Source organism: Sphaeramia orbicularis, chromosome 6 (assembly GCF_902148855.1).
Source record: "Sphaeramia orbicularis chromosome 6, fSphaOr1.1, whole genome shotgun sequence".
Classification (NCBI taxonomy): domain Eukaryota; kingdom Metazoa; phylum Chordata; class Actinopteri; order Kurtiformes; family Apogonidae; genus Sphaeramia; species Sphaeramia orbicularis.
Genome location: NC_043962.1, coordinates 3,979,483 through 3,995,147, shown reverse-complemented (window position 1 = coordinate 3,995,147; position 15,665 = coordinate 3,979,483). Strand labels below are relative to the sequence as shown.

Genomic DNA, 15,665 nt, shown 5'->3' with positions numbered 1-15,665 from the left:
GACATCTGCCGGATGGAGAAGTGGACTGTTTCTGTCAGACTGGATTCAGAGAAATTCACCAATTATTGGAAAAACTGGGTTGATTTTGTAACACTATGAACAGCTGATTTTACTTGGTAAGAGTAACATGCATATAGACCCATGTGAACCCTGGGTTCGTCCTCCACACTTTAAATGTTCAGTGTTAATCCTATACAGGGGAGAAGGGTTTCTGGAAGGAAAGACTGGAATGGGAAATATACTTGTTATTTGCCATTAACTCTATTTTAGGTTACTGGTATATTTTTGCTATTTCTGTCATTCTGCCCTGTATGAGTATGTTTCTGTTTTTTGTTTGTTTTTCTTTACATATATAAAAGTTATATACGCAATGTAAAATGCTGATAAGAAAATGCTGCCTGAAAAAAATAATAAAAAGTTAATTACAAAAAAAGTATGTTAGCATTCTTCAACATGTGCAGAAGTTGCTTCACACTTCTACAAAGGTTTCTCTAAATAGCATGTACATAGTAGGATAGACAGTTGAAACATTCATGACAAAGCTAGAATTAAACACAAAGAAAATACAGATGTAACTAGTGAATGATGACTTTGACAAATGACAGGAAACTGACAGAATAGTATTTTCTCTTACACTGGATGAGCTGTGCAGTTTTAAATAGAATAGGATACAACACTTTTATATTTAGCTACAACCTTTCTCCAGAATGTGTATGTATGATTCATAGGGAAATTTTATTTTTACAACAGTGGACCTGTTTCCAGTGTACTTACAGTAACTAATGTCATCTTATCCTGTGTTTTAGGGCAGCTAGTGCTAGCATGCTAGTTTTTATACATTACACAAAGCTGTCATTGTGGTTATAAACATTTAGCAAGTAGATGAAATTACTTAAATAACACAAGTGTTCAATAGCAGCTGTGTAGTGAGTGTTTTTGGTAGTAGCTCGATGAGTGTCCAAATATGATCACTTCAGGCTCCGACTAAACCCCCAACATCTATCACTATTAAAAAGTTAAAATAAATGCAACTGATGATCAGGGGTGTGTATTGGCAAGAATCTGGCAATGCGATACAAATTACAATACTATGACCACAATACGATATATCGCAATACATCACAATATCATGATAATGTTAGCAATTTTTTTTTCTTCTAAGAGATTATTTCCTGCAAAAATGTAATTATACCAGAAATATACACAAATAGTTAAATTTTTAGTTGATCAGAACAGGATTTAATACTGTATCACAAAACTTTCCTCTGTAAAAACAAACATTTTTTTTAACAGATAGGCTAAATAAAAATAAAATTACAAGTACAAAAAACATACACAAATAAATAAATGAAATTATGTTTTACAGACATTACAGTTTAAGATTCTGCTCAAATGTTCATATTCTATTAGTTGTGAAAAAAATGCATTGTGCACAGTCCCCGAATCATCCAACGTCATAACATTATTTTTGTCTGATCCCAACAAAGGCACTAACATCTGCCTCTCAGACAGTAAAAAGTGCTTTTAGGATGGTTAAAGTAACCATTATTTAACAAAACAGTGCTATCAGTTTAACAAAACTACATGCATGACCTGCAAAATCACAAAACTACTTTTTTAGTACAAACAACGCAGCAAAATACCCATGTGAATATAAAAATAAAAGAGCTTGCAGGATTCTCCAAAAAATAATAAAAAACAAAAATGGACCTCCGCCATATCTCCATTTGAATAAACACCTAAACATATCGATACAGTACTTTTTAATATTGATACAGTATCATGAAATGAAATATCACGATATATTGCAGAAACGATATTTTCTTACACCCCTACTGATGATTGATGAACTTGGTAAATGCAGTCACAGATATGTGTATAATGTGTAAAAATGCAGTCCATACTCGACGACCCTACATATCGAGTACATGGAATACTTATCTGACCTTATCAATACTGATCGCATATACGTAATAATGATCCTGGTTGTCATGGATCATACTTACAAACGCCATCCGTCTTGTCTGCGGTGCGAGTCCACGCCACCTGTTGTGTTTCCATGATGACCTGCACAGTGAGTCGCTCCGCCTTCTGCCGGAACACCGTCATGACCACGCCCATCTCCATGTCCCGTTTGATCTGGCTTTTCTTGAACTCCGTCATCTCCCCCTGCTGCCCCCATCGAGCCATGTCTGCTGCTGAGACAGGACAGACATATTAAAGGTTAACTCGCTTTATCATCCCTGTAGGAGAATTCAGTCACTGCATTTGACCCAAAATACAACTAGCATTAGCACTAGCACAAGCATATAGCGCACATTTAAGTAACAGCGAGCTGCCAACCTATATGTACCTGTTTAAGGAGCATTCACTGACCATGCATTTTAAAGACAGCTAGAAAACCTATACCCTCTGTTGCATTATGGCAGTGTTTTTCAACCTTGGGGTCGGGGCCCCACGTGGTGTCGCCTGGAATTCAAATGGGGTCACCTGAAATTTCTGGTATTTGAGAAAAAACAAAAAAAAAACTTACTAATAAAAAATATATGTTGAGTTGATGGAGACAGTCCCAATCAATAAAAGACATGACAAACTCTGAAGCTGAAACTGCAGCACTGTGGTTCTGTTTATGTGTCAAATGTTCATTGTGGTCAGTTTCAGATGCTGCAGCTCTTTCATAATTAATAGTTTGAGTTCTTGTTTGTTCAGTATTAATTGTCCTCCTTGTAAATCACAGCTGGACTGATTGTACATATCCTGACCAAGGAAAATAAAATTTTCTCTTTGTGCAGTAATCTACACCTGGATTTACTGTCTCTGTCCAGAATAATATACATTATATAGACTAAATGTCCTCTAACATTAACATTTATTTGCAACATAGTATAGCAAACCATTACATGATCAAAAACAAATTAATTTCAGCAAAAAAAAAAAAAAGTCTCCATTTTGAATGTCTTGGGTTGCCAGAAATTTGTGATATTAAAATGGGGTCAAGAGCCAAAAAAGGTTGGGAACCACTGCATTATGGGAAATGTAGGATGCAGGACTCCCAAGCACTCAAAGCCACACTGATCACCACTAAGCTTCCAACGTACACCACAGACTACTGCTGCTGCTGGACATAGAAAACTGACTCATTGCAGCAACTTATACTGTTAAAATATTCATCTTTGTCACCAAATATCTGTTTGTTGTCCTAAAAAACATTTATATTTTTTGTGGTGGTTATGACAAGATAATTACACATTTCATATTTTTACTTGGAAAAGTAGTTTATTATATTTATTGAGTTTATTTGTATTATTGAAGCATTATTAATGTATTTAGTATTATTGAAAAAGGTAAAGTTATTTTTAATTTGCACAACAAATTATTCAAAGAAAAACAAAAAGAATGGTCAGAATATTGATGTTTATTTCAATAAAAGTTAAACTTCAACCATTCTAACAATTTTGTTGGAGTGGGGGGGGGGGGCAGAAAATGTTCTTTTTTTAAAAAATGGGCCTGATAAAAAAAAACATTTGAGAGAACTATGAATAAACCATAATCCTATTGAACTGCAGCTTTTACATATAACACTGACTTGTGACCAAAACATCACATAAACTACATGAATGTGCAGTTGCATAAAGTTCAAATATTTCACCAAATGACAACAGTTTCTGTGACAACAGGAAAGTTTTATGGTTCAGATGGACTAGAGACATGGAGTCCAGTGATAGGACGTTGATTTAAAGCAGAGCAGTGTTGAACCGTGTGCAGCCTGGTGCACCATCACGCCTAATATTTAACTTGCAAATCACCAATGGGATATAAAAATAACAGAGCCACAGGCAAAAGGGCTTTGGATATCAGTTTGCACTGAACAGGAAATAGACAAAAAACACTTTTATGGGTTTGGACATAGAGAAAAAAATAATGCGTACGATAATACCAGTCTGTGAAAGACGTATTTATGCAGTAAAATGTTTTATAACCAAAGTGAGAACACCATGAAAAAATGTTTGACCATGGGAAATTCTACCTTATGTCCGTAAGTATGAGGAAGTACTGTCTGTTCACATTAACACACATTAAAAAACCTGAAACAAAAAGTAAAACTCCTTCCACTGTGTCCAGAGGTGAAGTTAATGATTACCTTTTATATGACTATTCCAGTTTCCCTGTTGAAATGTCGGTCCTATCTCTGTAAAGGGACTGTCCCCATAGGACCACTGGCAAATAACAGCAGCTACTTCCTCATATTCACACCACGTATAAACGCATATAACACACATGGGTCATTATCACTATAGCGTGCCTTTCAGACTCAAAATGTCAAAAAAAAAACCTTGAGATTTTCCACTTAACTTTATGTTCAACGTGTTCAGTCGACTGTAGGCTGTTACAAAGGCATGTTGGCCAAGATCCCACATTTTTAAGAATTTTTTTGCAAGCAAAGTACAAGCAGAAAACAAAATAAGAAACACATGTAAAAATAAGTGACAGGGTGGACAGTTTTGGCTAAAGTTAACATTTAATGACCACATGTTGGACCTTGGGTTGGTAAAGTAGGTCATCTTTGAAGAAGACTGTGTAAAGTTTTATATTAAACCATATTTTATGGTAACAGGGTGGACATGATAAGACCACATCTAAGTCCAAACACAAAATGATGAAAATGTTGAAATGTAAATGAAAATACTAAATACTCTCATAGACTATGTTTCCACCTCCAATGAAGACGCTCATAATGATGATGTCATCAGTGATGTCACCAACCAGATTACTGAAGAGGCGGTTCCCCCAAAGTAACAGGGTGGACAGCAATTTAAAGGACGTGTAGAATGTTAAATATTATTATGAAAATAAAATATAAATGACCAAAATGACTTTTTTTATTGAAAAAGTTGTTGAGTATAATAACATTCAAAAAGTATTTTAATTTTTTTCATTTAAGCACTTTTCAAACTCACTATAGTTAGAAGGACAGTGTGAGGGACATGAACAGATCAGATAGATTCACTCAAAGAAAATAGTATAAAATAATAAAATATTAGGTAGCTAAGGTGATAGGAAGCTAAATGATAGACTGTTGTGTGGAGAAGGGGTGGGATTAAATAAGTTATACTTCCTCCCACTCCTTTTTGAATATGCAAATGAGGTCAAACTTTGTTTTCATGTATATGTACATGTTTTTGTTTGTGTGTCTTGTTTTCTTATAATCTGTTTCATTTATAAGGACTGAGTAGGATTATTTTGTTTTGTTGCCTATTCGAAATAAGCTAAACTAAATTAAACTAAACTAAACTAAAATCACATTTCAAGAGGTTTAAAATGGTACTGATTTGTAAGTGTCTGTCCATTCATAATAAAACCTCAGAATTTCATTATTTTTCAAAGTGGTGAAACCAAAAGCACCACATATGTGGGCTTTTGGTTTCCTCCAACTCTCACCATCATCACAGACTGACCCAAGTAACCTGGTATTAAAGCCACGTCTGCACGTTTATACCAGGGTGAACACTTACACTCAGCTGATTTTATATAATGACTCAGACCATTTATGTGTCCATAGATAAAGAGAAATATTAAATATTCACACCCCCAGAGGTGTCAAGTAACGAAGTACAAATACTTCATTACCTTACTTAAGTAAAAATTTCGGTTATTTAAACTTTACTGGAGTAATTATTTTTCAGCTGACTTTTTATTACTACTTCTTAGATTTTCACTCAATTATCTGTACTTTCGACTCCTTACACTTTAAAAATAGCCTTGTTACTCCTATTTCATTTCGGCTTATCATTGTTTAAATTAAAAAAAAACCTATCCAGATAAACGGCACCACCCGGATAGAGTGAATTTGATTGTGGTTGGATGAGAAGTATAAACATACCAGTATGTGACCTGTGATGTGGTAGTTTTTATACTGGGGAGAGCAGACTTTTGGGAAAAGATGTTAGTCTATGTTTTATAAATGGTGACATAAAAATAGTTTGGCAAATCATTTTTAAAAATGTAAACGACAATTAATATACAGTAATAATACCCAGGTGCACCTGCAGAGTGAAACTGTGAGGGACACAAAAAGCGTTTGGACAGGAGTGAGGGGTGGGGGTGGGGGGGTCAAATCATAACCAAAGTTTTCTCCTGACACTTTACATATAGAGTTGATTGAACCAGACTCTTAAGACAAAGATCTGTTTGAATCCAACAAACTAGGTCAGAACTGTCACACTTTAGTCTGAACTGTGGATCAACAAGCAGCAACTTAGCAAAGATAAGAACATCCCATAACTAGAAAAGCACTCGGAGAGCACAGACCTCAGCCAAAGCAGATCAGTGCCCCCACCCTCCTTGTTATCTCACTAACAAACAAACAAACAAACAAACAGAAAAACAGACAAACCCAGATGCAAACAGAACCTCCTTGGTGGAGGTAATAACTGTATACCCTCATGAGCCTCAGAAAAACACTGACCCATGTTGAAGAAACGCTGACATTTACCATCCAACTCCATTCTCTACATTTACAGCTGAGTCCAGTGGAGAAAACAACGACTCTAGTTTTATCACTTCTGTTCTTTGACTCTGACAGCTGTTTCTTAATGGTTCTCATCCCATCAAGTCCCAGTTGCTTCAGTTCTCTTTACATTGTGCATTTAGAAGCACATTTACTTCAACTATTCAACACAGACATGCTTTATAATATTCCATTTTTTAAATTTGATTTTACTAGATGTTTAAACGACACCAGTGTCCGTCCAGGTTTTATTTGTCTGTTGGCGTCGTTTTCTTTAATCTCAATAATCTGACCCTTCTAAAACGGAGTCATGACATTCATCTTCTGACATCGTTATTCATTCATTCATGTATCAGTTAAGATTTTTTTATTTATACAGGAATGTTCCCAAATTTGAATAACTTGTCTGTGTTTGTGGTGTGAACACATCAGTTAAAGTAAAAATCTAACATGGATGGAGTGGCTTTGCACACGCCTCTGTAGCTGGTACCGAAAAATGTCACTAGTGCATGTTAACATATTATATATTAACAAGAGACAGAGGAAATCTGTCTGAAGAAAAATGAAGAAAGACATTACAGCAAACAGATGACAGTGGATCTACAAATACACTAAACATTTAATAACAGGAAGAATATTGGTACAGTTACACTTACTTCTTATAAGACATTTCAAGTAATTCAGATTGTTTGTAAAAGGATAGTTTGTAAATGTAAACTTTTTCATGTAGTTTTACTTTTTTCCACTATAAAACAATAAGATAAATTTGTATTGGTCATTATTTATATGTTATTATGCTATTATTTTACTGCTCTGACCCACTTTAGATCTTCTTAGTCTGAATGTAGAACCTGAACTAACATGGTTTTAACATCCTTTATTGTTTAATATCTAAAGCAAACTCAAACTCATTTTCTTTCAGGGGCCACATTCAGCTCAATTTGATCTCCAGTAGGCCGGACCAGTAAAATAATAAAACAAATAAAAAACACTGAGCACTTTTTGTCCTGTCTGTAAGTGTGATCAAGTGCCTGTCTTGCATGTTTAATGCATGTGTTGTTGTAATGCCAAGGCAATCACCTAGACTGCAAAACAAATCTACCTGCGGGTCTAAATAAAGTAACCTTGACCTTGATAGCATAATAACCTATACATAATGACAGCTCCAAATTTTTGTCTTCGTTTTAGTGTAAAAAAATATACTTTTAATACTTTTAAAAACTATCCAGACAAAAAAAAGATGTGAATAACCTAAAAAAACACAACAGTTTCTTAAGAAAAATAAGTCCAATTTTAACAATATTATGCCTCAACTTATCATTTATACATGTGTATTATGGATTGAATCTACAAAGACACTAAACACTTAGGAACAGGCAGAACATTTTCTTTAGACATTTCAGGTTGTTCATATTTGTTCAGGTTGTTCACATTTTATTGTTACAGAATAGTTTGTAAATGTAAATATTTTCATAATTTAATGTTATGTTTTTGCATTAAAACAAAAACTTGAAGTTGTCATTATTTATAGACATAATGTAAGATTTTTTTCACATCAAACCGAGAAGAAAATACAGAGTCATTATTTTTTGTTGGTTATGTTATTATTTAACATGAGCTCATATTGGTCTGTCTGTGGAACCGACACTAAAATAAGTTCCACAGCCTGGACTGTGGAATTTTAGCACTTTGTAAATTCACCCCAGGGGCCGGATTAGAACATTTGGTGGGACACATTTGGCTCCCGGGATGCATGTTTGAGACCCTTGATCTAAAGTTTAAAGTTAAAGTACCCTCTACATTAAAAAGTTTCTGTATCACCAGCTGTGGAGGAAAACTGTGGAACAAATTGTGTGTGGAGATAAAACAAACATCAAACATAATTCAGTTTAAAAAAAGATAGAAAGAATTGATTATTGAGAGGTCCAGTATTTAATAATGAAAATGAGGCCTGTTTGTTTATGAATGATGTTGTACTGATAAATCTGCTGGAATTATTGAAGAAAATGTTTGATTTGTTGAGTCTGTTTGTATGACTGCACTGACATGAACAGACTGTTGTGGATAATTCAGTTACTGCATTATGGATTGTTGTGGTTCGATGCTAAAATTAGGGAAATAGTATAGGCTGATTGTTGTATTAAGTTAATGATAAAGGTATAAAAGCACTGAGGGGTAGGATTAAATACGTTTATACTTCTTCCTACTCCTTTTCGACCATGCACTACTCAGACTTGTATGTGCTTGAAGATAGATTCTGTCCATTTAAATGTTATTTTGTTTATGGCTTAATTTGCTTTGTTTTGTCTTATTTTTCTTTGCATGTTCGAGAAAAAAAAAAAAAAAAAAAAAAGTTTAATTTTTGTATTTCACTAATTCCTCCCTTGGACCGGATTAGACCGTTTGGCGGCCGGTTTTGGCCCGCGGCCCATAGATTGCCTCCCCCCCTTTTCACACCAGGTCAGAGTCCCAGAACAGGCCTGATGTTTAAGGACTGGATGTATGCGGGTCTGGTACCAGGCCCGGGTCCATGCAGACCAGGAACAGGCGGACTCCCCTGGTTTCTGCTGACCCCTGTCACCCAAACCCGCACTGACCCCCCACAGACCTGCAGGTCTGGACCCGAACCCCCTCACACTCACCCTGCTGGTCCAGGTGCTGGTTCCGGTCCGGGTTCAGGTTGCGGTTCTGGTTGTGGGTTCTATGTGCTCTCCATGTTCGGACGGTGATGACACGCAGAGTTCAGGATGTGAGTTCCAGTCCCAGAGCTGCCTCAGTTCCTCTATCTGAGCAGAAGGAAGTCACCGCGCGCACATTCAGCTCCAGCCCAGTGAAAAAGTCCGGAAGCGCGCGCCTATCTATGCAAACTACATCTGCGGCACGAAGGGCACGAGCCCCCGGGACCAACCGGACCAACACAAGTCTACCGGAGCCAACAGGACCGAACCCACTGTTTTAGAACGAATTTACAAGAAAAACGGAAGAGTTTGTGCAGCTTTTCTGCTTTTATTCATCGGTATGTAACAGGTGGTTCAAAGTGCGGCTCGCGGACTCATTCCGGTCCGTTCCGTTCCGGTCCAACAGCAGTTCATCCACAGGTGATTAACGATGAGCTCAGAAAAACAATGACAGGAAGATTTCAGAAACAATGCATACGCTCAAATCTATACAGACTGAATTAATAATAATTATTTATTCATTAAAGGAGTGATATTTTACTTTTTTTTTCTTTTCTTTTTTTAAATGGAATTATGCATTTTCAAACATTTCCCTGTGGTCTCCATAAACTGTAAATGCTCTGCTTGGCTCTGAATTCTTCATTCATTCAACTCCACAGGTCCATCTTCAACCCTATTTATGACTAATGACACCAGAAAGGTGGTTTGGAGCGCTGGCCCTTTAAATGCACATGACCCGCTTCAGGCCCCGCCCCCTCCAGGTTGTCAGCTGTGCTGCTCTGTCCCATTCAACCAACAACTGAACATTTTAGGTAATCAGCTCAAAGTTTGGACATATTTTCAGTCTGGACTACAACCGCTACTGCTGACAAACAATTATGTCGAACTCAAAGAAATGTTTGTTTAAAGTCTGGACCCGATATGTGCAAATGTTGGGACAAAACTAGTTATAAAACTTAACAAATTAAGCAGGAACTAAAACAGGTTGTAGAAATCCACTCAATTTTTGCCGGAATGAATATAAAGATAGTTTTGCAGCAGCTGGAGGGTTCAAATTCAAACTGTATGAACTGTTAGGGTCCAAATACACAAATAAATGAACCACAGACAAAGAAAAGTGGGTTTAGACAAATATGAGCCCTTTAAGTTATTGTTCTGTGCACAAAGGATAAAGTTATATTACATATGTTTTTAGGCTGGAAACAGAATAAAATGACCTTTAATAAAAAAATAAAATTAACCTTTAAACAGACAAACAACTACTGACAACCAAAAGCACCTACTGATCTAAAACATTAAAAAAATATTAATTCTATTAATACATATATTCACGAACATCTGCACCATCAGTGGTTTAAATAAAGGAAAATACTGGATTTTAACTGAAAAATGCTCAATGCAGAGGATAAAGTAATAAATAGTGATAAATCACTCAGGAAATGTTAAATGTCCAAAATAATAACGCTAATAATTCTGCATCTTTAAGGGTTAAAAGCAGATGTAGTAACAATATTTTGGACTAAAACTGGACTAAAAATATGATGGAAAAACCTGAGTTGAACCCTGAAAAACCAAAAGTATCTACTGATGTAACTGTTTAATAGCTGCTGATCCACTAATCCCATCAATACATGTAAATAATTGGTGTCAAATACAGTTTGTCATCTTTTCATGGTCATCAAATATGACACATTTGGACGCTCAGAGGCTCCATAGTTACCATGGAAACACCGTCATCTTCTATGAACATTTAACCCTCAGATACAAATGTCAGAAGTGTGTTTTTCATTGATCATGTATAGGATAAAGATGAAACCTGTGCACATCTGAGGATAAAGAAAAGACAATAACAGTGTGGAGAGGATTATTTCACTCTGTTCATTTAAAACAATGCATTTTATAGTTAAAACTGCTCATGTACACAGATATAGAGTCGTACTTTTAATATTGATTTAGTTCAACTCATAAAATTTGCATAATAAAGTCAGTGTCACTGCTGCTGGTTACACTGTAGCTTATTAACTATTAGTTCAGTATTTCCTTCTACAAATACATGATCATGTGCAAACAGAAATATTTTTGTGCAACTTACCTTGTGCACAAAAGATCATTTACTTGTGTGAAGTTATAGTTTTGTTCAAGGTAATAATGTTTATGCACTGTGAGTCTTCAGAGATGAATTGTCAGTATTAACACAAACTAATGGAGCCCAAAGGGTAAAACTATGACTTTGTAGGTCAGGTGTAATATTTGTATCAACAGGTTATTATATTTCCTTCTACAAACAAGATCTTTATCTTATGTAAATAACTTTTTTGTGGAAATTCTAATAAAAATAGCAGGACACACCATGATCATTTGTCCACACAAGACAAAAAAGATCATCTTTTGGGAATTTAGATGATCTGTATAAAGCTAAACCACTTTCACTGAAGAGAAAGAATAAATGTAGGGCACTGAACACAACATCAAATATATTCATATTTCATGAACGACACCAGATATGAAAGAAATTCAGCTGTTAGACGAGGATTTAGAAACACTGGGTACAAAAACTTAGTACTTACTACGAACCTATTGAGGTGAGCATATAATGCACACTTTGCACTGGTAAAAAGGTTCATATATATATATATATATATATACTTTTTTTTCACAATTCACAATAATTTTGTTAATTCTTGGCTGGTTTGATTTTAAACTTATGATAAATGAGCTAAAACTGGACAAAATTTTCTTAAAATATATGAAGATTTTGTTCATTTTTGGTAAATTTTTCTTACTTTTTGAGAATTTTGTTCATTTCGTGTTTATTTTTGTAAATATAATTTTATCATTTCATCTGACCTTTGCATCATTGAAATGCGACAGACGTCACAATTCTTCTCTTGGAGGAGGTGGAACCCAGAAGTATTTTAGGTCAAAATTCAAAAGTTGTTCATTTTACATGATTATTAAAATTGTGACCCATCCACTAAAATCAGCACATTGTAAACAATATTAAATTACAACACTAGCGCCCTGCACATTTGACCTAGAACAAAAAATAATAATGCATATTAAGCAATGTTGGTGTTAATCACTGACATATGACAGGATGGAAAAAAAAAAAAATCTAATTTTTATATAGAATATTGAAAAAGAAAAAACATTGTGTGTTTTTTGCATTAAAAATATGGTTTGTTTCCATTACAAACGTGGCATTTAAAGGGTTAAAAACATGACAGTTATTGAGTATTTGGTATTTTTCTTTATGGTGAAGTTGATGAAACACAAAAAATGTGAATAAAGTTAAAAACAAACTATGAAAAAAATTGTGACATTAGTATGACACTGTGCATATTATGGGCTGTTGGTGTTTTAGGAAGGTCCTCTATGGGCGGGACAGGAGGGTTAACTGTGTGCATATAATATGTTCATCATTCTTCAACGCAGTATTTAATATAATTCTAAAAATAGATGAGGTATGTTGGATTTTACATCACCGTCTCATTTCTGTCACAAAATCATTTCCATGCACAAACATAAAGACAAGTGTAAATACTTCATTGAAGCGTGTCCATCAGTGCAGGCTGTAGATTACAGAACAGATTTGCATGTGTAACTTGCCTCAGTCATTTGCATCAACAGATGAGGGGGGGGGGGGGTAACAGAGCTGCCTTTGAGCCTCTGAGCAGATGTTTGTACAATTAACATCCAACATCCTGAGTCTGACGTTTGTGTTTATGGCAACAGTTGAAACCTTATCCACCTCAAATGCAGACACTGAAATAAGCAAATGAGTCCATTCCACACAAGCGCATTCAGCCGTTTATGTCCTGATACATGAACGTTACAGGTAACAGGTCAGCCCTGTTACCAGCTGCTGTCTGTGACGTCATATTATCAAGACGGCTGAACTCTCAGGAATAGAAATTAGTTGAGTTTAATCATTAAAATATTACAGAACAGACGCACCATTGAAGTTCAACCCTGTTACTTCAACCATTAATAGGGTGGAAAACTTTTAAGCAAACATTATCATTAAAATTAATAAATAACAGGGTGCACCTGTTACTTACTTCAATTTGTGCAGGTGAATTTTGGCCACTTCCTGAAAGATTAATATTCAACATGAAGCAAAAATGAACAAAAAATGAACAAAAAATGAACAAAATGATCAATAAAATTAACCAAAAAAAAAAAGGAAAAATGAAGTAATCAACAAAATTAATAAAAATGACCAAAATAATCAACAAAATTAACAAATTAATTAACAAAACGAACGAGATAATCAATAAAATGAATAAAAATTAATAAAACAATCTACAATGTGAGTAAAAATGAACAAAAATGTATGAGATGATCAACGAAATGAACAAAATAACAAAAAAAAACCCTACTCCTGTTGCCAGATGTCTGTAACAGTATTCTATCAGGACAGTTTAACTCTGATGAAAAGACACTGATGGAGCTTAATCATTAAAATATTAGATGAACCATTTAAGTTCAACCCTGTTACTTTAATCATTAACAGGGTGGAGATTTTTTAAATTTAGCCATAGTTCTTTGACTGAAGGGCATTTGGGAACTGACGTTTATATGAATAAACATTATAACCATTTAATTTCAAACTCATTTAAAGTGTTAAAATCCTGAAAATAATTGAACATTTGGTGGTTTAGTGCAGAACTGAAGTGGTTTAAGACATTTATGGGAAAAAAAACAATGATAAAAATATATCAATATATGATGATTTTATGATGTTAGATTAAAAAAAAATCTGTGAAAATATAAAACATTCTGTAGTAATTCATGTCAGAAAACTGCAACACAGACATGATGTTCAGCAAAACAACAAAGAAAAATGACAAAAATGTAGAAAAATAGCTTAAAGGTCATTAAATTAAATATATGATTATGGTTTATTCAGTCTGGCCTGAATATATTCAGGTTTTTATTATTTCATCGTACAGATTCATCACCACAAACTCATAAACAGTCACAGTTCATTTCAGAGAAAATCTAAATCAATCACAGGCTTCGTTCACATTAAAGGTAAAACTGACCCAAACCTGACTTTTGAAACCAGAGTTTTGATGATCTATATTTAGTTTTCTGACACCTTTTTTCTTACAGTTTAATGTAAATACTGTATCTTTATTTTCTACATCTTACTTTGGTTTTACTGGATTTGATGTAAAATTTTTTTATATTTATTCTGTATCACTGCACACCTTCACAAAATTAAAACATGTCATTCATGACCACAGACGTCCATTTTTACTGACTTATTCACTGTCAAAACAGTCTCTAAGTGTCTTTAGAGGCTGAGGTTGTTGAACTTGGAGTAATTGTTGTAATTAATTTCAGCTCTGCAAATTTTTTTTTTTTTTGCCTGTTACGGTAAATAATGTCCGGCGCAACATATTTGTTTTTGTACAATAAGTCTATGTGAAAAAGTTCTAATTAAATATTTAAAAATAAAAAGTGTCTTTAAGTCAATTTCACAACTTCTACGTCATTTTATTTTTACGTCTTTTACATCATTTTTGTCATAACTGGGGTTAGTATTCATGAACTCTTTCTCTCGGAGGAACACTTTTCTATTGTTTTAATGAAGTAAAATTAATTCACATAAAAACAACTCTTTGATCCATTTCGGGGCTTGAATCTAAGTTTGGGAAACACAGGTTGAGGTGGATTTGCAGACAAACAGCTGATTTTAATCTGTTCAGTGCTGGACATTAGACTTTTCCTGCAGAAATGACTTACTGTCTTCGGTTGTTTTCTGAACACTTTAAATCTGGCACTGGCTTTTACGATGTGTGACTTTATTAGTTTTATTTTCTGGTTGTGTTATTAGACACTATTTATCCTATTATTGTGTATCTGTTTTTATCAGTTTTAGTGTATCTTATATATCTGTATATTTTTACTAGTTTTATCATATTTTGTATTTTTACAAGGGCTGTTGAAATGAATGCATTAATCCACCATCATGACTAATCTGATTAAAAATTTTAATGCAATTAATCTCTCTGCAGCAGAATGACTCTGAACGTCTCTGGCAACACATTTCGGGCAGTTTGTTCAAGTAGAGTTACCTGTGTGCATGTGTGAATGCCCAGTTGATGTGGTAGTGACAGGCAGCAGAACCCACCCATAAAGATGGAAGACAATAAACATCACGTTGGCCCTCTGGATGGAAATATGTGGACGAAAAAACCCAAGACTGAACAGTCGACCCACATAAAGTATTATGCACATTCTGCAGGAAGGACTTTTCTTTTCACCAAAGCACTTCCAGTTTAAAATATCACATTAATGCAAAGCATACTGTACATTAGACGGGGATTCTGCTAGCACTTCAGCTAATGCAGCTTGTGACAAACACATTAAGTGCAGATATATTCCCTTCTTTCTTGAGTCTGGTTGCAAAATGAAACACAATTAATGTAGATTAAAAATGAATGATATTTAATTGTGATTAATCAAAA

At 34.6% G+C, this 15,665-nt stretch overlaps 1 protein-coding gene across 4 annotated transcripts in view; it reads right to left on the bottom strand.

Annotated features, from left to right (window-relative positions):
• The window catches only part of plcg2 (phospholipase C, gamma 2), a 53,797-nt gene extending 44,490 nt beyond the window's left edge, over positions 1 to 9,307 (bottom strand). For 2 of the 4 annotated variants that reach the window (XM_030137476.1, XM_030137479.1), the window contains exons 1-2: positions 9,151 to 9,306; positions 2,007 to 2,198 (exon numbers count right to left, since the gene is read on the bottom strand). In XM_030137476.1, coding sequence (XP_029993336.1) covers positions 2,007 to 2,190 — 184 coding nt within the window. In that variant the 5' untranslated portion in view covers positions 2,191 to 2,198; positions 9,151 to 9,306. Of the gene's footprint in view, positions 1 to 2,006; positions 2,199 to 4,141; positions 4,178 to 9,150 lie in introns of those variants that run through there. The other 2 variants (XM_030137477.1, XM_030137478.1) reach the window with 2 other exon arrangements.
• Positions 9,308 to 15,665: the final 6,358 nt, after the last annotated feature.